Source organism: Bos taurus, chromosome 1 (assembly GCF_002263795.3).
Source record: "Bos taurus isolate L1 Dominette 01449 registration number 42190680 breed Hereford chromosome 1, ARS-UCD2.0, whole genome shotgun sequence".
Lineage (NCBI taxonomy): Eukaryota > Metazoa > Chordata > Mammalia > Artiodactyla > Bovidae > Bos > Bos taurus.
In genome coordinates, this window is record NC_037328.1 from 116667500 (window position 1) to 116690510 (window position 23011).

Here is a 23011-nt window from a genome sequence, read left to right on the forward strand (position 1 = left end):
CATAGTGTTATCACTAAAAAATATTCCACAAATACTTAGGGAGATGTGAGTCAAACAACAAGCCTTGAATGAAATACACAAGGTGAGGCACTGCTTCTTTTGAACTACAATCCGGATGCTGCTAAAAATGAGATGACAGAATGAAAACGATGTGGAAATATGCAAACTCATAAGAACAATTATGAAACACCATGTCCTAAGGGAAGCACAGTAAAGATCAGGATTTGAGTGGCCACCACTGTAATCATTTCCACATGCATCACCTCTGGGAGCCGGTCAGGGGATGCAGGTATGGTGACGCCTGCTGCTGAACATAGCCGCTCGGCGGCTGCTGCATCTGTCTGAGTCTTTCCATGAGCGCTGGGTTGGAGTGAGCGGCCGGATAGGTTCTGGAATTATAGGTAGGAGACAGGACCACGCTGCCAGCCTGCTGCTGAGGGGTCTGCTGCAAAGGCATCTGGGTTCCATACATTGTGTAGCCCTGGGGCATGGTCTGCAGGCAGGCACAAGGGAAGAAGTCAACGTTTCCATTTACCAGCTTTCCTATCACTAAGACACACAGGGCAAAAACAAAGCCAGGAGGAGCTCCCTGAGATGTGCTGTTCTCCAAGGCTCTTTTAACTCAAAATATGAGGAAGACTACTCTGGAGGCCAAAAGAAGAGTCATAAAATTATAGGATGAACTTGTGTACTGATTCACCAGAAAGTTCAATTACAAAACATGAATCCTCATTTGGTTAAGCAATCATTTTTAAGCTCAGATGCTTGTTTTCAGGAAAGGAAAGGCATGTTTCTGCATAGAAATAATCAGGCAAGCATGCATACCTCTAGTGCACACATGATATCAGTGTTCAACAGAGTTCAAGCATCATTAATGCTGTTTCAGAAAAGCTACACATACTCAAGGCAAATAAAAATAATGGAGTACACTTTCCTAGTATGGTATGTAACTACACTTCCTTGGGCCTAATGAATTTGCCTGTAGTAACAAACCAGTTAACAAAAAAGAAGAAAAGTCAATTAACCAGAGAATGAGGGTATCACTGAAAGTGAAAGTGTTAGTTGCTCAGTTGTGTCTGACTCTTTGTGACCCCATGGACTGCAGCCTGCCAGGCTCCTCTGTCCATGGGATTCTCCAGGCAGGAATACTGGAGTGGGTTGCCATTCCCTTCTCCAGGGGATCTTTCCAACTCAGGGATTGAACCTGGGTCTCCTGCATTGCAGGCAGATTCTTTACTGGTAGTCTGAGCCACCATGAAAGCCCAATGAGGGTGTCACTAGTGACTATTTGATACCCTTGAGTTCTGGTTGGACAGTAGCCTGTCTCAGCACTCTATAATACCATCAGGATATTCAATTTCTCCATTCAACATTATATAGTGGCTGTTTCTTCAAATCTTGACACCTGATGTAAATGAAAAGCTTTAGGTTCTGCTGGATCACCATCTATAATATACAGAACAGAGTGCTGATTAAAGTAGAAGAGGACCACTCTCCGGGTCCTCTAAATACCACATTTCGAGGTAGCTGAGTGGCTGACTTGGAAGATAGAGTGATGGACAATGACTTTCCTGCAGACAGCATGCAGGGATGCAGCCTGCCATGGGGCTTGGTGCCCATGAAGGCCAATCTCAGCCTTCCTTTCAGCTGTGGACACAGTGTGAACTGCTGGCCCCAACTAGAGGTCTTGCCAACAGCCCTGGCTTCCTGATTATGAGAAGGGTAGAGTAAAAGGATGTGGAGGCAGAAATGACAAAACTGTTAGGAAAAAAAAATAGCTCAAGATTTGCATTATATTAAGGCAAACCTATCATTTGCTGAATAACTACCGTGTGTCTAGTGTTTCACTAGTTCTATAGGTGGTCTTAAATCCCCACAATGTTCATTTCTATTTTACGGAGACAGAAATCAAGACTTAGAGTAACTCTCACAATGTTACACAGCTTAGAGGTTGTCAGGAATTTTGTCAAGGTGTGATGCCAAGGTCGATTTTCTTCTTATTCTACCATGATTCCTCTTCGAAGTTATCTTTGAATATCATAAAATTCCATCATAAATTACATCATTATGTATTACAATGTAAGTACGATAGGACTAATAACCATTTCAATATCCATCATCATTATTAACATAAAGTTATGAATTGACATTTCTAATTCATTTCTAATTCTAACAATTTCCTAAAATGTTTTATGCCCTTTAATCAACCCCCGGACTTGTTTAGTAATCACTGGTAAAGATTTCTGTGAAATGTCAATTATAATCTATAGGCAGAAGATGTGACTAAGTTCCATACCCCATAAGGGAACTGATACCCTACTTACTTGGTTCCCCCCTTCAAATAAAGAGCATTAAAAATCCCAGTAGCATCTACAAAGCAAACATGGGTACCTGTGCTTGCTGCAGTCCTGGATACTGGGGGAGCTGAGGGGAGGGCCGTGCCTGAGCAGCAAAGAGAGCAGCCTGGTCCCCTGGCTGGCCCTGGAAAACAAAGCCGAGGTGGCTCTTGATCATAACAGCAAGGGTGATTCGAGCTCTTGGTTCATAACCCCAAAAACCCATGACACCAAACCTTACGTGAGAACAGCACTTGCAGATTCCAAATGGTGTTAAATACTATTTCTCATCAATTTCCTATTGACACTAGAGATTGTCACACTTACTATTTCTTCCAAAGAAGACTACAGCTATCCCAGATGATAAGACATACATACACACAAGTCAAAATATTCAATGGTCTGCTCATCAGAGAGAATCTGAGACAGCTTTCCTGTACACTCCAGGATACAAAGGCCCCTTTAGAGTAAAAGGCATGAGTTTCTTAAGTGTGAAATCTGAAACCACATACTTGCCTCATCCTGTGCCCATCGATTAAGAGAACACGTGGTACATACATACATACAAATGGCATATACATCTTCATGACTTTTTAATGATATTCCTTCAGAGGGACCTAAAAATTGCCTATTTAGCCAAGTATGCAAGGGAAGAATTTGGTTATCTTTTATGACTCTAATAACCAATAGAACCAATTAAATTTTATAATAAGTTAGTATCAAATGCAATTCTAACCAACTGCAATATAAAATAAAACCAATTAACATCTGTTCACCAGCCTTAATTTAATACATGTTTTCGCCTGGGGAAACTATATTCCTAAAAGCAGCTATATGTATTTTGTTTTGGCAGCAGAAGCCACTTCACAGAAGTGTGCAGTATTAATCATAGAAAGAGGACTAACTTCTGACCATCCCTTGGTTTTCTCCAGGACTTACTAATTATAAAGAAATAGGATTTATTCTAGGATATTTTAGTATCATTTTATATTCTAGATGTTCTCATTTTTTTTAAAGTGTTAAAATATAGTAATGTAAAACCAATTTTAATGTTCTTGGAAAGAAGCACAGATATTTCTGGCAGGAAAAAAAGGTATAAACATTTAGCTTAAGAGGGAAAACACCAACACTTATTAGGCACCTATTATATGCCAGGGACTAGGCTTCTTATTCATATCTCCATTTTCTCACAGGAACTCTGCAGGGAGGGAACTTAGTCCCCATTTTCTTCAGGTACGAAAAGTCAGGCTCAGAGAGCCTAGGCAGCTTAGCAAACTCACCCGGTTAAACATGGCCAAGCCCTTAGCGCCTACGTGAGCCTGCCTCCAGAGCCCAGGGTTTTCTCCATGATGATAAGATGCCTTCATATGTGATATCAAGAATGAAAATACTTAAAATTTCATCTGGTGCTTATTCTTTAAGGACATATAGCCTCTTAAATTCACCCCAATAAGAAAACAAAAGGATAATCTTTATTAAGACTTGTTAGTGAGATTCTGAAATGAATGCATACATCAGATGGTGAAGCATTTTTCTCTGATCCCCACATATAAAATCACTTGAGGGCAGTTAAGAAACTTTGGCCTCTCCTAAGGTGACTGACCACACATACATGGACCAAACATAAATTTCTGAAAGTATCTACTATGGTATCTATATATAACAGCTTCAACAAGAATGTAACATTCCAGTGTGGGTACCATGATGATACTCTGAGATTCTAGCTGATTAATTTACTAAGTGTAATTATATCTCTATTTGCTTATTGTTGTTCAGTCGCTGAGTCGTGTCTGACTTTTGCGACACCGTGAACTGCAGCATGCCAAGCTTCCTTGTCTTTCACGGTCTTGTGGAGTTTGCTCAGACTCATGTCCATTGTATCAATGATGCCATCCAACCATCTCATCCTCTGTTGCCTCTTTCTCCTCCTGCCCTCAGTCTTTCCCAGCATCAGGGTCTTTTCCAATGAGTCAGCTCTTCACATCAGCTGGCCAAAGTATTGGAGCTTAAGCTTCAGCATCAGTCAGCCAGTGAATATTCAAGGTTGATTTCCTTTGGGATTGACTGGTTTGATCTCTTTTCTGTCCAAGGGAATCTCAAGAGTCTCCTCCAGCACCACAATTCAAAAGCATCAACTCTTCGGCGTTCAACCTTCATTGTCCAACTCTCACATCCATACATAACTACTAGAAAAACCACAGCTTGGGCTAGATAGACCTTTGTCGGCAAAGTGATGTCTCTGCTTTATAATACACTGTCGAGGTCTGTCACAACTTTTCTTCCAAGGAGCAAGCATCTTTTAATTTTGTTACTGCAGTCTCCGCCTGCAGTGACTCTGGAGCCCAAGAAAAAAATCTGTCACTACTTCCACAGAAAAATACCCCAAGCTCCCTAGTCTAGGAGAGCACATGTCAGGGCAGTGTGGCCATCCAGAGCATACAAGGATCACCCTGACCTATCCAAGTAGCGCTCAATCCTCCAAACACTAAGCCAGGGAGTCATTAAATCAACCAGATCTTTACATGACAGTTCTCGAATCTGCTCGCTCACAGCATCATCCAAAGTCCCTGAAACATACTGCTGTGCTTCTTAGTGGGGACAACATATGTAAATTATCACTTTTACACAAGAAAAGAACAAAAAATTATTTATGTGAGTTAGAACCTTGAGATTCCTAAGTGGTCTAAAATGCCCATGCCCTTTTTTGGCTTAGAGGTAAACAAGATAAGATCTACAGATCTTTTCTAGCTCTTCACTCTTCCTTTGCTTCCTAAAGAATCTTATAAAAGAAACTGACTTACATGTGGGGGGACAGAAGGACCAAAACACTAACAGGGTAAGTATCTGAGTTACTGGGCAACATTCTTTTATTGACAAATAGTTGAGACTGTGGAAATTTAAGAAATATGTATTGTAAACTATTTCCATTTTTAAAATCATAAAATTAACATTCAAGAAAAAGCATTGTAACTTTGAAAACAAAGCAAGAAGGGGTAATTTCTATAATTCATGCATTCTTCAGTGAACCACTTTTAGTCCAAAGGTAAACTGCTTATTTATAAATAGACTGTGTTTCTTCCCAATGCTATTTTTTGCCCAACTCACTCCTTAAGTGCAGGAGGTAAGGGTTCTAACATTCAATAGTCTCCCTGAGCAAATCACAAATACCTCACATCAGCCAGCACTCCCTAAGGGCTTTATAGTCCTATTTGCCCTGATCGAAAAATATCCCTCTTTTTCCAAACTGAAATGACCTCCTGCTGTTATCTTGTTTCTCCCAGAATAATGCCAGGAACAAATTACTTCAATTTGTAGAGATATTCAATCTGTTGAGTAAAGAATAGACAACCAAGAAGTTGTTTAGTAACTTTTGTTGTTTTTGTTGTTGTTCAGCCGCTCAGTTGCGTCTGACTCTTTGAGACCCCCAGACTGCAGCACGCCAGGCTTCCCTGTCCTTCACTATCTCTTGGAGTTTAACTTAAAAAGATGCTGAATGAGGACCAATCCTCCAATGTGGGAATAAGAGAACTAGAAACTGGAAGTTAGTAAAAGTCTTAAAATATTAATAGGATGGTTTGGCTGCATTCAGGAAGGGGATGCATTCATATGCATTCATATGCATATGCATTCATAACGTATCGTCCAAACCGGTGGGACAGGCCACGGGAGCAGAGCAGAGACCACTCCTGGCAAATCAGGACTTAGGCTCACCTTTGTCACATGCAATCCGTTTATCTGCTATTTTCGGAAAACTATCTAGGCTTTATTTCATTAAAACAAGATCAGTTCCTAGCACTGTATCTGGCATATAGTAAGTGCTCAATAAATATCTATTGAGGAAATCTAAGATTTAATTTAGTTTATCTGCTAAAGAAGAGATCCAGAGGTAAATTGAGATTTATATCTCAGCATAAATTAGTTTACCAAGTGCTTTCAAGTGCCCCATGTTTTTGAGTATCATCTTTTGTTTTAAAAACTCACTTTTCAATTCAATTCTTAGCATCTGTCATTCTAATGATTTCTTCTTTCGTTTTATTAGTACCTAGAGAGTAGTAGCTCAACTGCCCTCTCCTTCCGCTTAACTGAAACAATCAGAGGCAACATTAACTTCACGCTTTTGTGAGTGTAAAGGGCAGTTCAGGAGGCTGGTTTCTGATGGAGCATTTGTGTCTAGTCAGGTGCCACACTGTGGTCTGGCTTCAGCTCCCCTGGCTCAGGTACCCAAGTTACAAGTGCCAAGGGAGTAAGAAACAGTTAACTGGGCAATTCTGACAGCTACATGAACCCATCTCCACCCTGAGACCCAAGGTTAATTCCCACAAGATAAATTTACCTTGTAAATTCCTACAAGGTAAATTCCTACCATGTTTGTTTTTAAACACTTTGCTTTAGGTTTGGCTCTGGATAAGAAATAGCAATCTATTTTATTTTCTAAAATTTCCACTTCGTAAAAACTTTTTAAACAGCTGTGCTGTTCAATAATGACTCTTCTTCCTGGCCTGTATAAGATTAAGCCTCTCTCTTACTGCTTTATTTTTAATTAGACAAGAGAGTATCTGAGCTCAGACAGACGTAGGCTGAAAACCTCCTGCGTGACTGGAAACGAATGAATGCAGTAGGTTTAACATTTGTGATAAATCATCCTCAAAGACTATTTTCAATCTTCTGGGTCTTCTTCTTTTCATTACTTCACTCTGAGTCAACTGAGAAAATGTGAGGCTTTCTTTCTACAAGAGAATTGGTTATGACTTCAATTAGCAGGCAGTAAGCATTACAATCAGCAGCACTTCAGGATCAGGAAACTTCTCTCCACTCAATTCACTAGTAATGATATTTTCAAATTCCTATTTAGTAACTTGCCAATACTATTTAAGGGTTGTAAGGAGAGAGAAGTGTTGTACCTGAAAACCACAGCCAGATTTTATGACTCTGAAAATGCTGTTCTGTGTTTCTGAAAATGCTGATTTAGGAATAATAATAATAAAGGTCACCCACTGAGAACCAGTGGGTAATGTTTCAAACTACTTGTTTGGAAGGTCCTGAGTAACGGTGTCCAAGGTTAAACAACAAATGGTGTGAACTAAAAGCTTTGGCATCACATTACATGGGTATATTTTGATTGCAGACAAAGATACATAGAAAATTCTTTAATTAAAAGAGGTCTTGCTGACCATTGTGCTTGATTCTTTCATAAAGCTTTCACATCAAATATAACTCAGTTGGTGATCAATTAACAGTAACATTAACTACTGGCACAAACAGGTTCATTTTGAAATAAACACACTTCAATAATAAACCTAAACAACAATAAACAACTGTTAGTGTGCTCATAAATGATGACTAGAGCATATTGATTAGTTGAATAATGCATTCATTAAATTTCTAATATTGGAGACTATTAAAGAAAGATAAGAATAGTGAAATGACAGCAAAGATGTATACACACGTTTCCATTTATTTGAATGAATATGTAGGTTATATATAACTCTGACTTTAAATACTTGATGAATAAAATATTTTGTCTATTTTTTTAAAAAGTAAAATCAATGATAAATGCAAATTATATTGTTTAAATTACATTATCATCTGAACAATAATTGCCCTACAGCAAACATAAACTATATGCAAGTATTTTAAAATCTGATAGTTTAATTCAAGTTTTTAAACAAACAGAAACTTTGCTTGCTCTCTGTATACTACAAATCTCAGGAAAAACTGATAGAAAAATTGTTTTCAGAAAAGTCTGCAAACTTTCCTCTGCCTAAAGAACAATTAATGAAATTGCCTACATGGCAGTATTTCATCACCTAAATATTGTCAAAGTTGTATTTGCAGTTAAGGATATGTTCACCAATGTACAGAAAATGTTACCCATTAAATTCGTAGTGAAACAAGTTGACTTACATTCACATCTGAGATGTGTGCTCTGTTTTATTCTAATGCTTCTTGGGTTTATGTTGTGGGTTGGCTACCTGATATAAAAACCTATAAGTAATTTAATGCAAAACATGCATTCTTAGCTAGCCCAGGCAAAGCAGTAGAGATGAGGTCTTATGACATGCATGCACAAGACCTATGCTCAAAAAAAAAAAAAAAATCTTCTCCATACCGGAAAGAAAACAGAGATGATGGGTTCTGTTGAGAATTTAGGAAGAACCAGTGAGTGGGATGTGATGAGTAGGGCATTGTCATAACCACAGTTTTCATTATCTTGCATTGGCCTATGAGTCAGCATGCCATGCGTTCCTCCACTAATGATGTTGAGTTACCACAGAGAGAAGCAAGAGCTCAGGAATAGATGGGTTTGAAAGTGGGACTGAGATGATGGTGCACGAACTTGCCTATGTTCCCAAGCCCAGGACACAATCGTTCACTGGTTTCTATACCATACACATATATGATGGGAAGCACGAGGCAATCAAAGGGGACAACTTCCAGAAATAAATTCTGTTGAAGTGAACATGGGCAATGCATTCATGATTTTGTGTCATGGTTTCAAACATAAACCAAGTGAGTAACAGTGAAATGAAGACTGTAATTATTACCAGCTATAGAGGAATAACCTGCTTCTCATTTTGATGTTCAAAGAGTAATGCTATAAACATTTACTTAATTTAAAAAAAAAAAAAGAAAGAAAGAAAGAAAAGAAAGTATAAGGAATGACAGCAGGGGTGTTACCATTATGTTGTCAAAGTCTTCCAGAAGGGAGACAGCAGAGTTACAGAAGTCCTACAGAAAGGGGACAGCAAGAAAACGGCAGACAATACAGATAAGATTTTTTAGCCTAATGATGTGGGTAGCCAAAACACATAAGAATCAGTTCATCTCAAAACAATATTTCAGGGAGTCAAGACTTAAAACCCCAGGCCCTAAGATAGGTTATATTAATTTATATGCCAAACAATATCACCATGGGCTGGGACACAAATAACATGACAACAGTCACGTAACGGAGTAGTACCACAACCTGGAGGTTAAATGGGGACAGACAGGAAGTAGAGAAGCGATCAGAACCAGATAACTTCCCAAAACAAAAGGATGCTGGGCCCCCCAGTGTAAGCCAAAGAGTGCCTGAGACTTTCCCAGCCCAGAATCAGGGGAGAAGAGCTCAGGACATTTGGGTCACATGAAACAGATGAGACATTAAGTGAACAAGTCATGTATTATTGGAGGAGGTCATTAGATTGCTCCATTGCCAGTAAATGCAAACGAAAACAGAGCATCACTTTAACCACACATTCAATCAACCAAAATAGACAAGAACTATTTACAGTGTTCTAGTGCTTACACGCTAACAAGGAATCTAATTTATTAATAAAAAGGAAACTCCATGCTGGGGGAAAAAATATTCCTCTTTTTCAAGTCAATGATTTCCTTGCTTAATCATTTTTATAAATAGATTCTAAGTGACATTTTGTTTGAGATATTAAAGTTTTTCTGTTCACTGAGGTTTAGAAATAGCGATGACATAAAATATTCACAACCTTAATTGAAAAAAAAGCAGTTTACTATAATAAGAACTAGAAATAACAGGAGGAATTTCCCAAGCAAATAATACCTATTCTCACCATTTTAGGGGTAAGTACATAATTCATTGTATCTATTCATTTGTCTTATATCCAACTCTATCACCTTTATATGAGTGGTTCACTTTCTATCTTCATTCCATTCATAAAAATCACCCCTATCTTCATTCCATTCATAAAAATCAAGCTGTGTACACTATCTTCAGGATCATTATATTTGCACAATCATAATTTCATCAAATTACTTCCTCATCATCCAAGTAAATAGAGAAATACCAGCTATTAAGTAATAAGCAGAGCATTCACTTTTCTGGACACAGTTTCCACCCTAGGAACAAAGTGATAGCTGTTAGGGCATATTTACTAGCTCAGTGGGTTTTGTTTTCATAAGCTCATTTTTGTCACTGAGATGTATAAAAATCATAGTCTCTGAGTAAGTTCATGAAGGATTCGTGTCAAAACTCAAGATTTGTTTCAATAAGATTGATCTGCATACCTTTACCAAATAAGAACCAAATTATTTTGAAATATGTTCAAATTATACAATCTGATAAATTGCAGAAGGGAAAATTTAAATAGCTAGTAGAGTTATAAAACATGCCTAACCTCACAGGTAATCAGAAAGTGCAAATTAAAATGTCATAATACAATACCATTTCAGCAGCTCTGAGTGAGAAAATTAAAGGTTAATCAAAGTTTAGTGAAGATGCGGAGAAAGTAAAACACTCATTTATAACTGATGGGAATCACTACCACTTTGGAAATTAAATCTCCACTTCTACTTCCACATACATACCCTGAAACTCTGCACAAACAGAAGTGTACAAAAATGTTTACTGTAGCATGGTTAACAGTAACAAAAAATTGGAAATAACTTAAATGATCATTAACAGAATGAATAAATGTTAACACTCATCATGAAACAGCACCTGAGCAGACAAGCAAATAAAATCAAGTAAGTATAACAAAGTAGATATAATTCAAAATTAGTCAACATTAAAAAGATAAAAAACAATACAATAATACCTATGTGAGGCCATAAATCTGAAGGTGATATTATATAATGTTTGTATCAATGGATGCAAAAATAAGTAGCAAAAATATAAAAACATTAATAAGAAAGAGAAACACAAATTCATGATAATGACTACATCTTCACAGGAAAGAAAGGAAATGGCAGGAAACCAGGGGCCTCATCCATGTCTATCGTATTTATGTTAAAAAAAAAAAAAAATCTAGAGCAAATGTGGCAGAACATTATTATTTAATAAAATTAGGTGGTAAGTATACAAGTGTTTGCTCTATTATCTAACCTTGTATGTTTGAGAGACACTGCTAGAGAGTGAGGAGGAGTGAAAGATCAGAGGAAGGAAACATACACCAAGGTGATACCACATCCGTAAGGGAGATCAGTTACCAGATAAAAAGGATGCTGCTTAACTTAAATGGGCTCTATCAATCCGAGAGGCCTGTTTTCAGGATGTTACAGGGTCACTTCTGCCAACGCGCTAACAACTCTGGAAGGCTCTGACTGACTCAATGTTCTTTCATTAAAATCTTAGAAGGGTGTCAGTTGCCATTATTGCGGGGAGCCCCATCCCCTTGCTGGCGACCCGGACTCCCTGCAGAGAGCGCTGTGCTGGTGCGGGGGCCTGTTGAATCCCTCTCTCCTCCACACAGTTTCTGGGAGGGTCTCCAAGCCTTCTCTTGAGCCCAGCCATGCTTGCCGGCAGGGGCAGGTGATAATAAGACTTTCTGTAAGGCGCTGCACTCTTCAGTTCTTATCCAACGCCAACATGAGAACAAGCAAACCAAGTGCCAACTTCAGGATATCCAAGTAACCATATGCTATAACTGAGCACATCATTTTTGCCTGGCAGAAATCCTCCTCTTTAATGTCACGAATATCCTTAGGACTCATTATTTACAGCCAGCAGTGAATTGCTTTCTTCCAAATCTGCTCAGTCAAATTAAGATAAACATAACTTCTGTCTATCTTTCACTGGACTCTCAAACTCTCTAGCATTATTCCAAAGAACACAAGAGGACTGTGTACACTGAAAAGGAGAAATCAGGATTAAGTGATATCGTAAATCAAGGTAGAAAATTAGGTCCTCTTCCTGTGTCAAAGCTTAAAATTCCCTTCAAAACCCTCTTCCCTAAAAGGTTGATATGGTGGGGGTGGGGAAGGTAGGTATCTCCTATCAGAAGACAAATATGAGAAATAATAAAAAGGTAACTGGAAAACAATTTAAGCAGCATTTGGCATTATTATAACCAAAATTCTATATTTTACAATAGTTTCTCATGGAATATGTGGGAAATAAAATACAACAGTAATACTTTTAATAGTGAAATTGGAATCACTGTTCTAAAGTTTGTATCACAGAATTTAGATCGTAAAAACATAATGCTCCAAGAAGCCAAAATGACTATTAGGAAAGCTAAACAATGTTTCTTTTTCTTGGTCTCTTCTACTGGTTTCCACTAAGTACCAGTCATAATAGGACAATGAATGTAATTATGCAAGTAAAGCATTGGATGTACATTTATTTTTAGTCCTTAACATATTTAAGAAAATAAAGATCATTTTTATGGGGCAAGGATTTCCTCTGAAATAATACAACCATAAAATAATATTAATAAAACAGTAACATGAAGTATAGCACCTGACATTTTTTGAGAACACACTATAAGGTAGCCACTGTTCTGAGGGCTGTTACACACGTTAAATCATTAATTTCACAAGAAGCCTATGAAGCAAGTGTCATATTAGCTCCATTTTATAGATGAGCCTCTGGAGCAGAAAGATGACAGAAATCATGACACTGGGTCTCATTTCAATAAGGGACACTGAGTAAGGAATGGAGGGAGAGCATTTTTACTTTACTGGATGAAGACTGTAACTGGGAAAAATAAAAACAAGTTTCCTTGCCAAAACATCTTTATGCATGTCAATATGCACTAAAGCCATAAGAAAATACATTTGATTATAATAAGTCATTACATCAAATAATTTGATTAACAATACCTAATAACATCCATGTTATTGTATATTTAGCACCATTTTTCTAGCACTAGTGTTAATATACAACACTATTAATATATTCCTGAGGAAATGTAAGATGGTTCATAACAGAAAACTGCATGACCAACTGAAGCTGATATATTCAGCCTCTGAAGCAGAATCAGTTACTTTATAATGGGACTCTAGTTTTCCTCATGCACCATCTAAGGCTAGAGATTCCATTACACATCAACTCTCTCCATTAGATGGAAAGAGGCTAGGATGACTCTACCAGGTCTGAGCCACATCTGGAATTCAAGAGCTTGGGCCTTCTCTGCCCCATCTATGTTATCAAAACAAGCATAGCAGAGGTTACTGTTGAGAAGAGTTTCTGGAAGCACTCAAAGGAAGAGCTACAAGATGAATTTGTGGATAAAAATCACATTGCTAAGGATTAAGGTTGCTAAAGATGCTCCAGGGTTGGAATTCCCTGGTGGTCCAGTGGTTAAGAATCTACCTGCCAACATGAGACATGGGTTCTATCCTTGGTCCATAAAGATCCCACATGTCATGGAGCAACTAAGTCAGCATGCCACAGCTACCAAGTCCGCTCCTCCTGAAGCCTGTGCTCTGCAACGAGAGAGGCCACTGCAGTGAGAAGCCAGTGCGCTGCAACTAGAGAGCAGCCTCTGCTCGCTGCAACAAAGACTCAGCACAGTCAACATAAATAAATATTTGTTTCAGGGTTCTGGAAATAGCTGCTCAAAATATGAATTCATTCAACAAACATCTCATAGATTTCTACCCTCTGCTCAGTAAATGAAATGATACAAGTATTATAAAGACCCAATGCTTGAGCTAAGAAGAGAGGGTCAGCTAGCTAGAGGGGTGGGGGGTAGGGTGTCATTGTACAGCCAGCCGAAAGAGCAGTCACATCCAAGGTTTGGAGGAACCGGTTAGTCTTTCAAAGGATCTGTCACAATACTAAGATCAATTTTGAAAGCTAAGATAATTTGAAATTCTCCATCAAGCTTGTTGGATTTCTGTAATTAGGAAATTGGTAAGATAAGGAGGAAAATGATACCTATTTCATCTTCTCTAAAAGAAGCCAAAAACTGAGAAAGGAAAAAAAACACAAGTTTTAAACAGCTAGAGAGAATCACATTTTGTGTATGCATTTAAATTGAGAAAATGTTGCTGCCAAAATCAGAATCAACTTTTCTTACTATGAAGCACATAGGTCAGTACTTACTAGAAAACAGCTAACTGCATCAAGAATAAAATATGAAAACAATGTATCAATATCACTTATATTCCATATAATTCTACCTTTTTAAAGATTACATGAAAATTTGTTTTCTGCCACAATACCATATGTAGCTAGAGTCTATGTATATTAATCCATGATCTACTGGGAGAAAGAAAAGGTGCTAACATTTCCCTCAGAACCTCTTTGGTGCAGGCGTTCTAGAAATGCTACATACAATCTCATCTGCTCTATGGAGGACCACTCCACCCTGTGTCTGATCATGTATGCATTCCTCTTCCTTTAAAGAATACTATTTCTCTTGATTAGCCAACACTTAAAGAATGATGAGGTAGGAAAAAAAAATGCCTGCTTCTGTTAAAAAAGAATATAGGAGAGGAGTAGAGGTGACTATCATACAGGCATACCTTGGAGATACTGTGGATTTGGTTTTAGATCACAGCAATAAAGCGAATGCTGCAATAAAGTAGGGCCTCGCATGTGACCCTGGTGGTAAAAAACCGGCCTGCCAATGCAGGAGACCCAAGAGATGAGGGTTCAATCCCCGGGTTGGGAATATCCCTGGATAATGGGAGTCATCTGAATTTTTTTATTTTCCTGTGCATCTAAAGGTTATATTCAAACTATACTGTAGGACTTCCCTGGTGGTCCTGTGGTTAAGAATCCGCTTGCCAATGCAGGGGATGTGGGTTCGATCCCTGGTCCAGGAAGATACCACATGCCGCAGGGCAGCTAATCCCATGAGCTACAACTACTGAAGCTGGCACACTCTCGGGCCCAGGCTCTGCAACGAGAGAAGCTCAAGGACCACAGCTAGAGAGTAGCCCCTGCTTGCTACAGCAAGAGGAAGCCCAGGTGCAGCAACAAAAACCCAGAGCAGTCAAAATTAAATCAATAAAAATTTTAAAAATAAGCCACACCATAATCTAGTAAGTGAGCAACAGTATTGTGTCTTTTAAAAACGTTTTAATTAAGAAATACTTTATTGCTAAAAAATTGTAACCATCTGAGCCTTCAGAGAGTCATAGAAATAACACAGATCACTAATCACAGATCACCATAACAAATATAATAATAATAACAGTTGAAATATTGCAAGAACTACTAAAATGTTAACAGAGAGACAGAAAGTGAGCAAATGCTGTTGGAGAAACAGTCCTGAGACTTGTTCAATGCAGGGTTGTCAATCTGTACTTACTTACAAACCTTCAATTTGTAGTAAGTGCAATATCTGTGAAGTACAACAAAGCAAAGCACAACTAAACAAGGTATGCCAATACAATCACCGCTGTGCAGCTGAGCTTTTACTACTTGAAGAAAGAACTCCTGACTTCTCAAGGGGAAAAAGAAAAGAGAAAAGAAAAACCTAAGATGTGATAAAATTACTACAGAAGAATCAGTTAACAAATTATCAGTTAATTCCTGTTGGTATAAGCTGTACAACCCTAGACAGTATAAAAGAATGCCATGCTAAGTCACTTCAGTTGTGTCGACTCTGCGCGACCCTACGGACCGTAGCCTGCCAGGCTCCTCTGTCCATGTGATTCTCTAGGCAAGAATACTAGAGTGGGTTGCCATTTCCTTCTCCAGGGGATCTTCCAGACCCAGGGATGGAACCCGTGTCTCTTCAGTCTCCTGCACTGGCAGCTGGATTTTTTTTACCTCTAGCGCCACCTGAGAAGCCCATAAAAGAATAGAGTAACAGGTATTTTTGAGTGGTGTTAATAATGGGGTCCTATAGGTACATTTTAGGTCATAAATCTACCTCCAAATATGCAAAGACATTTTTGAATACATGAAGATTTTTTCACTGAATTCCCTTTTTAAAAAAGTCTTTTGCTTCAGGGGAAACTGCTTCTCATGGCTGATATCAGGAAGTGAATTTTTGAGGACAGACGTTTCACCTATAACCAGGCTGGCGAGCTGCTCCCCAATGTTAAGAACCACTTAGGAGAAATTCAAAACTGAACTCGCCAGTAACAGTCTGAAAGTTGTCTATTAATAAGTCAAATAACACCTTGTGATAGAAAAGTAGATAAGAAAAAAACATACTTAATGGAGGGTAAATTTTACTTAGGTTTCTATTACTTTAAAAGGGAGATGAATTCATTCTAGTGGAGTGATTACTTAGCTTCTAGTAAATTTTTTCTCCTTGAGGATTGGAAACAGTGGTGTAACTATTTTTGTTCATCCTCAGAAAGAGCTAAAATCCCAATGAGGTTTTGAATGACTCCAAACTTGTTGTTTAGAGAAAAACCAAGGCTTTTAAAATATTTTCATCAAATTCTCATCATTTCTGTGTAAGAAGCAACTTGGGCCCATCTTTCCTAATACCCAGGGAGTCTGAACAATCAGATCTCCCTGGGAGGTCGGGGGAAATGAGCATACTGTGACTGCTGTTTACATTCTTGTGTGGTTCAAACTAGACTGCTCTCTCCTGTCCTTCTTAAGGGTTAAAAAAAAAATTTGTTTAATGGATCTCTGTTAAGACTGCACACCTAACCCTACCACTCCTATGCCCCAAATCACTAAGTGGACTGAATGTGGACATGCTGTAAGTTGTACAATGGAGGTACGTTTAGAAAGTTACTCCAAATACAAAGACCATTTCTAAAAGCATTGGAATTCCTTGCTAATTTGAAAACCTGTGGTTGTTCTTAGAGCAGGATGCACTTGTAGATTGGCTACTGCCTTTATGGATCATAAAGTACCTTACTCCTAGGACTGCTGTGAGATCTAAGATAATCAGTACATCAAAGTGCAATGCGTACAAGTGTTTGGGCAAATAGTAAGTGCTCTCTTGGTGTTAGCAGCTATCATTAGCATCATCAAAGTGCAATTTTCCTAAGAAAACTTGGAAAACACAAAATGAATACAGAAACCAAAAGAAAAAGTCATATTCTCACTTCCTTCTTTTTGCTTTAATGTATTTGTGCAGATTTGTAGTTTGAGTCCGTATGAAGTTTTGTGTGACTTCCACCAATGCTTTGTTAAACAACCACTATTATCCTGAACATTAAAAAAAATTAGGGAAAAAATAAAAATTATTTCTATTTTTACAGGACATACAAATAGAAATAATACAAATTAATAATTAAAGATATCCATATCCTGACTGTTACTTGTAGTCTACTCTTTGCCTTCTATAGATATTGGTGAGGTATATAGCCAGAAGTATGAAGCCAGAGTCAGGGCAATGCAGAGCACTGTAGGAGAAAGCCTAAGGAACATCAGTGCTTCAGAGATACAACTTCAAAGTAATACAGCAAATAATGAATGAATCATTAAAGCATAGCTCAAAGGAGCACAGAGTATGATGATTATAACAGGAGTGAGGGCTCAGATAAGGTCATCTCAAAGATAAAAGTCTTGCCGCTTATAAGTGATCAGAAAATCATTAGCTCTTCTTTTTGCTTTCAGGCATACTTTTAACCAACTTAAGACATTTCAAGTTCTTTTTTGATCAATGATGATGGTAAAATACAAGGAGGGGAGAAGTATGTATAAACCTGTACAGGAGAGATATACGTGCACTCTCACAGGTAGTCAGGGATGCCCACACAGGAAGAATCAGTCACACGCCCACACCCATTCCTGGCTAGAGGAACTAATGAAATGCGGAAGACACTGCTGATCTGGACAAACCTGTTGGAAAGGCCGCGTCTGGGCTTGCCTGAGAAGCCGCTGTTGCTGCTGCTGCTGCAGAAGCTTCATCTGTATCAACTGCTGCTGCGATGTGATGGCATGCAGAGAGGGCGGCTGCATCATGGCCCCCGAGCGCCGCTGGAGCATGTTGGACAAAGCTTGCTTGGTGTTGGTGGGGACGAAGGAGCCAGCGGGGTCCAACCGGGAGCCACCTACAAAAGCAACCAGAAGGAAGGGCTTTCTGCGCATGCGGATGCAACTCTTCCTGATTTTATCAAAACACAGAAATCTCACCTTCTGAGCCTCCTTGTAGGAGCACACTGGGAAGTAGAGCACTGCCCCACCCTCTACAAATTTGAAAGATCAGTTACAAATTGCATAAATTCCAGACAATGGGAAGAGTGATGTCCAGTGAATTATACTATTTGAATGACTTATCAGAGGGCCCACTTTGCTTGGTAAAGTGAAACACCTGAGATCCAAAATCCTTGGTACAATTTCAGAATCATGTGGGTTTTAAATTATGTGAGGCCCCCAAGAACATGTTGTGTTATGCTGTGCTAAGTCGCTTCAGTCATGGTTGACTCTCTGATCCTATGGACTATAGCCCACGAGGCTCCTCTGTCCACGGGATCCTCCAGGCAAGAATACTGCGGTGAGCTGCCATACCCTCCTCCAGGGGATCTTCCGGACCCAGGGATGGAACCCACGTCTCTTACATCTACTGCGCTGGCAGGCAGGGCCTTTACCACTAGCACCACCTGGGAAGCCCGGGAACACGTTACTTTCACAAGATGTGCTGCCTTTTGTGGTGTACTTTGTCAAGTGTGCTAAGCCGGGCAGAGAGACCCTTTTGATGTTCATGGTATTTACGTTTTTTTAACACAGCAAAATAAAAATGCCTATTTTGTGGTAGAGAGGCATGACAATACTTCAAAAACTTGAAATGCTTGGAAACTTCAAATACCACGATTCCAGAGACAAAACACATCTTTTTTGAAGTGCATAGCTAAAATAAATAAGAAATGTCAATTATGGTGAGGCTAAAAAAAGCAAATGAAAACCTTAACATATTGCATACATAATCTGTCAAATGCCTATAAGAGGGAAAAAAAAAATGGCGAGATTTGCTGGTTTCAAATAGCTGCCAATCTTCAACTCATCATACAGTTTGTATTCTTTACTGTAAGAAAACTTCTATATAAATACCTTACAAATGTTATACCTTTTTTAAAAGCACGTGGTATGATAGAAACAAACATTTAATACTGATCACTGGAAAAGCCTACATTCTTTTAAAGACTCAGTATCAAAATGAGCAATATGGCTTATGAAGTCATTCAACAGCATCTGAAGAACATTTGGAAAAAAGTTAGAGGTCAATTTGAGTTACGTGGCAAGGTGAATTTTGTTGAAGCAAGAATTGAATGTACACTATAACATATAAAGTTAAATGACTCATTTTATGCAGGACATACTTTTTCAAGATTAGACTATGATCTACTCTCTTTTAATTTTCCTAACTTTCATATAATCTTATACCTCTGAATCACCTACAGAAATAAGAACAAATATGCTGAAATCTGCTCTATTTTCTTACATAACTTTCTCAACTCTCACCAAATGGTGTTTATTATTCACATATGTTTCCTTATAAACTTTACCATCCTGGTGTGTATACAGGAAAAATAGAGATTGCTAAAGATGTGTGTGGGTGTGTGTGTGTGTGTGTGTGTGTGTGTGTGTGTGTTGTGAACAGCACTCTTTTGCCTTTTTAAGAATGTGCAAATAGACTTCCCTGGTGGTGCAGTGGTAAGGAATCCACCTGCCAATGCACGGGACAAGGGTTCAATCTCTGGTCGGGGAAGATTCCACATGCCAAGGACGACTGAGTCCATGTGCCACAGCTTCTGAAGTCTGCATGCCCTAGACCCATGCTCCACAACAAGAGGGCACCTCCACTCACCAAAACTAAAGAAAGCCCCCATGCAGCAACAAAGACCCAGTGCAATCAAAAATAAATTTTAAAAAATGTATGAATGGAAGCAGACTGTATAAACTCTTCTTCAACTCCATAGGGTACATAACTTTATGAAAATCTATTAATTCACAAATGTAAAATCCCCATAATTAACTGTTTTCCTCAAATTTTTTTCTTACACATAATAAAACATTAAGACTTACCTAATACCTAAAGTCTCCCTACTTATGAACACCTTCTATAGTGTTCTAGGGTGAGGGGAAAGGGTATGGGCCTATATAAAATAATAAACTTTCAATTTAGAGACAGTCCTTGTGTTTGACTTCAATATCTAAAAAGTTTAAAAACGCTTGAATTCATAAGCACCTTGGAAGTAAGGAGAGAAAGTCAAAAGAGAGGATGGGCATGTATTATTTCCACCCTTACTGCCTTGAGAGTTTGCTCTTGAGAGTCCTTTGGTTAGCAAGGAGATCACACCAGTCAATCCTAAAGAAAATCAACCCTGAATATTCATTGGAAGGACTGCTGCTGAAGCTGAAGCTCTAATACTTTGGCCACCTGATGTGAAGAGCCGACTCACTGGAAAAGACCATGGTGCTGGGAAACATTGAGGGCAGGAGGAGAACGGGGCAGCAGAGGATGAGATGGTTGGAGAGTATCACTGACACAGTGGACATGAATCTGAGCAAACTCTGGGAGATATCGAGTAACAGGTAAGTCTGGTATGCTGCAGTTCATGGGGTCACAAAGAGTTGGACACAACTTAGAGACTGAATGACGACAAAAGTTAGCTCTTTGTAGTCAACATTCACTCACCCAACAACCTACTTTTAAGGCCCCAGCCAGTCTGGATGAAACACCAGCTGGAATTAAGATTGCAGGGAGAAACATCAATAACCTCAGATACACAGCTGACACCACCCTTATGGGAGAAAGCGAAGAAGAACTAAAGAGCCTCTTGATGAAAATGAAAGAGGAGAGTGAAAAACTCAACACTCAGAAAACTAAGATCATGGCATCCGGTCCCATCACTGCATGGCAAATAGATGGGGAAACAATGAAAACAGTGAGAGACTTTATTTTTCAGGGCTCCAAAATCACTGCTGATGGTGACTGAAGCTATGAAATTAAAAGATGCTTGCTCCTTGGAAGAGAAGTTATGACCAACCTAGACAGCATATTAAAAAGCAGAGACATTACTTTGCCAACAAAGGTCCGTCTAGTCAAGGCTATGGTTTTTCCAGTGGTCATGTATGGATGTGAGAATTGGACCATAAAGAAAGCTGATGGCTGAAGAATTGATGCTTTTTGAACTGTGGTGTTGGAGAAGACTCTTGAGAGTCCCTTGGACTACAAGATCAAACCAGTCAATCCTAAAGGAAATCAGTCCTGAATATTCATTGGAAGGACTGATGCTAAAGATGAAATTCCAATACTTTGGCCATCTGATGTAAAGAGCTGACTCATTGGAAAAGACCCTGATGCTGGGAAAGATTGAGGGGAGGAGAAGGGAATGAGAGAGGATGAGATGGTTGGATGGCATCACTGACTTCATGGGCATGAGTTTGAGCAAGCTCCAGGAGAGGGTTTCTTCCTGAGGCCTCAAAATGTAATATTCAAAATACAATTTAAAAAATCACAATATAACACAGAATGAGGAAAAATATTATATGTTAAGAGTGGCACATCCTAACAAAATGAAGACTGAAATTTCGAAAGAAATTGTTTTTCAAAATCAGGCAAACTTTCATTTAGAGAAAAAATTCATTTCTAACTAAGAGATTTATTTAGAAAATCTGCATTCTAGATATAAAGATAATTTGGGCTTAAATCAAAGCAATACTAACATTTACTGTGATTTATGAAGGTTTTATTACTGATATCTAAATCTATTTGCTGCACCAAATTTCTGAGATCCTACACGGTATAAACAATTTAAAATTTATAACATGAGGAAACAATAAAAGACACTGAAATACTGTCTAATCTTTTAACATGTTGACAAGAATTATATCTGATAAAAGTGAATGAAATTTTCACAGTGGTTAATTTCCTTCTAACACTGGATAAAAATTCCAAAAGTAGCACATAAACTAGTCACTGAAACCTTATTTTTAGAAGAAGGAAGAAACTGAGTGGAGAGAATTACAGAAATGTCCCCTGAGCACTCACTCACTCCCTGAAATATGCAAGTTCTGTAAGAGTGAAGAGAACCCCAAGCTATTACTTCCCATCTTGGAGTCGCCTGACTGCGCTCTGCCCTCACTTACCTGGAGTGACAGACTGGTTCTGAAGGAAGAAGCCGGGCTGCTGGGGCTGACCCATGAGGTTGTAGCCCCACAGGGCGGACTGCGGGTGGTGCATCACCTGGGAGGAGATGGGTGAGTAGTTGGGAGGCACTCGGTACATGCTGCTCTGCGGATACTCCTTCAACACAAAGTTAAACACAAAAGTCACTTACTCCACACACCACATAGATGATTAACGCAAATTCCTTGTTTGAGAGAGCTCCTATCCCAGCAGACAAGGTTATTTTGATAAAGTGGAAGACAAGAGGACAAGAGTATCAATATATCCTCTGCAAAACATTCCTTTAAGTTAAAACTCTTGCTCAACTTAAAATGGACTTGGCTACAGTGGGGAGAGATGAAACCAGTCAATCCTGAAGGAAATCTACGCTGAATATTCATTGGAAGGACTGATCCTGAAGCTGAAGCTCCAATACTTTGGCCACCTGATGCAAAGAGCCAACTCATTGAAAAAGACCCTGATGCTGGGAAAGATTGAGGGCAAGAGAAGGGGACAACAGAGGATGAAATGGTTGGTTGGCATCACCAACTCAGTTGACATGAGTTTGAACAAACTCCAGGAGATAGTGAAGGACAGGGAAGCCTAGCATGCTGCAGTCCACGGGGTCTCAAAGAGTCAGACACAACTGAACTGAACAACAACAGTGGGGGAAGATGGAAAAGGATCTTTTCTGAAATCTGTTTTTTAAATACTAAAAGTACATTTAGAACACCAATGCTGACTATCACCTAGAGTAGAGAACTCATCTTCAGTTGCTGAGTCTCCTGATGATTTCATCTTAGAAAGCTTTCCTGATACCTTGGACCTGGATGAGAATTAGCCAGAAACGCGCACAGGACTTTGAAACTAGTCTCCAGCCTAGACAAGTGTCTTAGTTCCAGCTTTCAAGAAAGCACTGTAAAGAAGCAGACTCCCCCCACTGCAGCCCTCCATCTTGTC

General features: G+C 38.9%; 1 protein-coding gene across 10 annotated transcripts in view; it reads right to left on the bottom strand.

Moving 5' to 3' along the window:
* Positions 1-23011, bottom strand: part of MED12L (mediator complex subunit 12L) — a 362689-nt gene that overhangs the window by 12633 nt on the left and 327045 nt on the right. For 7 of the 10 annotated variants that reach the window (XM_024990948.2, XM_005201810.5, XM_059885773.1 and 4 more), the window contains 4 exons: positions 22033-22189; positions 17782-17993; positions 2392-2481; positions 264-493 (listed from right to left, as the gene is read on the bottom strand). In XM_024990948.2, the coding sequence (XP_024846716.1) occupies positions 264-493; positions 2392-2481; positions 17782-17993; positions 22033-22189 (689 nt within the window). Of the gene's footprint in view, positions 1-263; positions 494-1931; positions 2029-2391; positions 2482-17781; positions 17994-22032; positions 22190-23011 lie in introns of those variants that run through there. The other 3 variants (XM_024990959.2, XM_059885782.1, XM_024990957.2) reach the window with 3 other exon arrangements.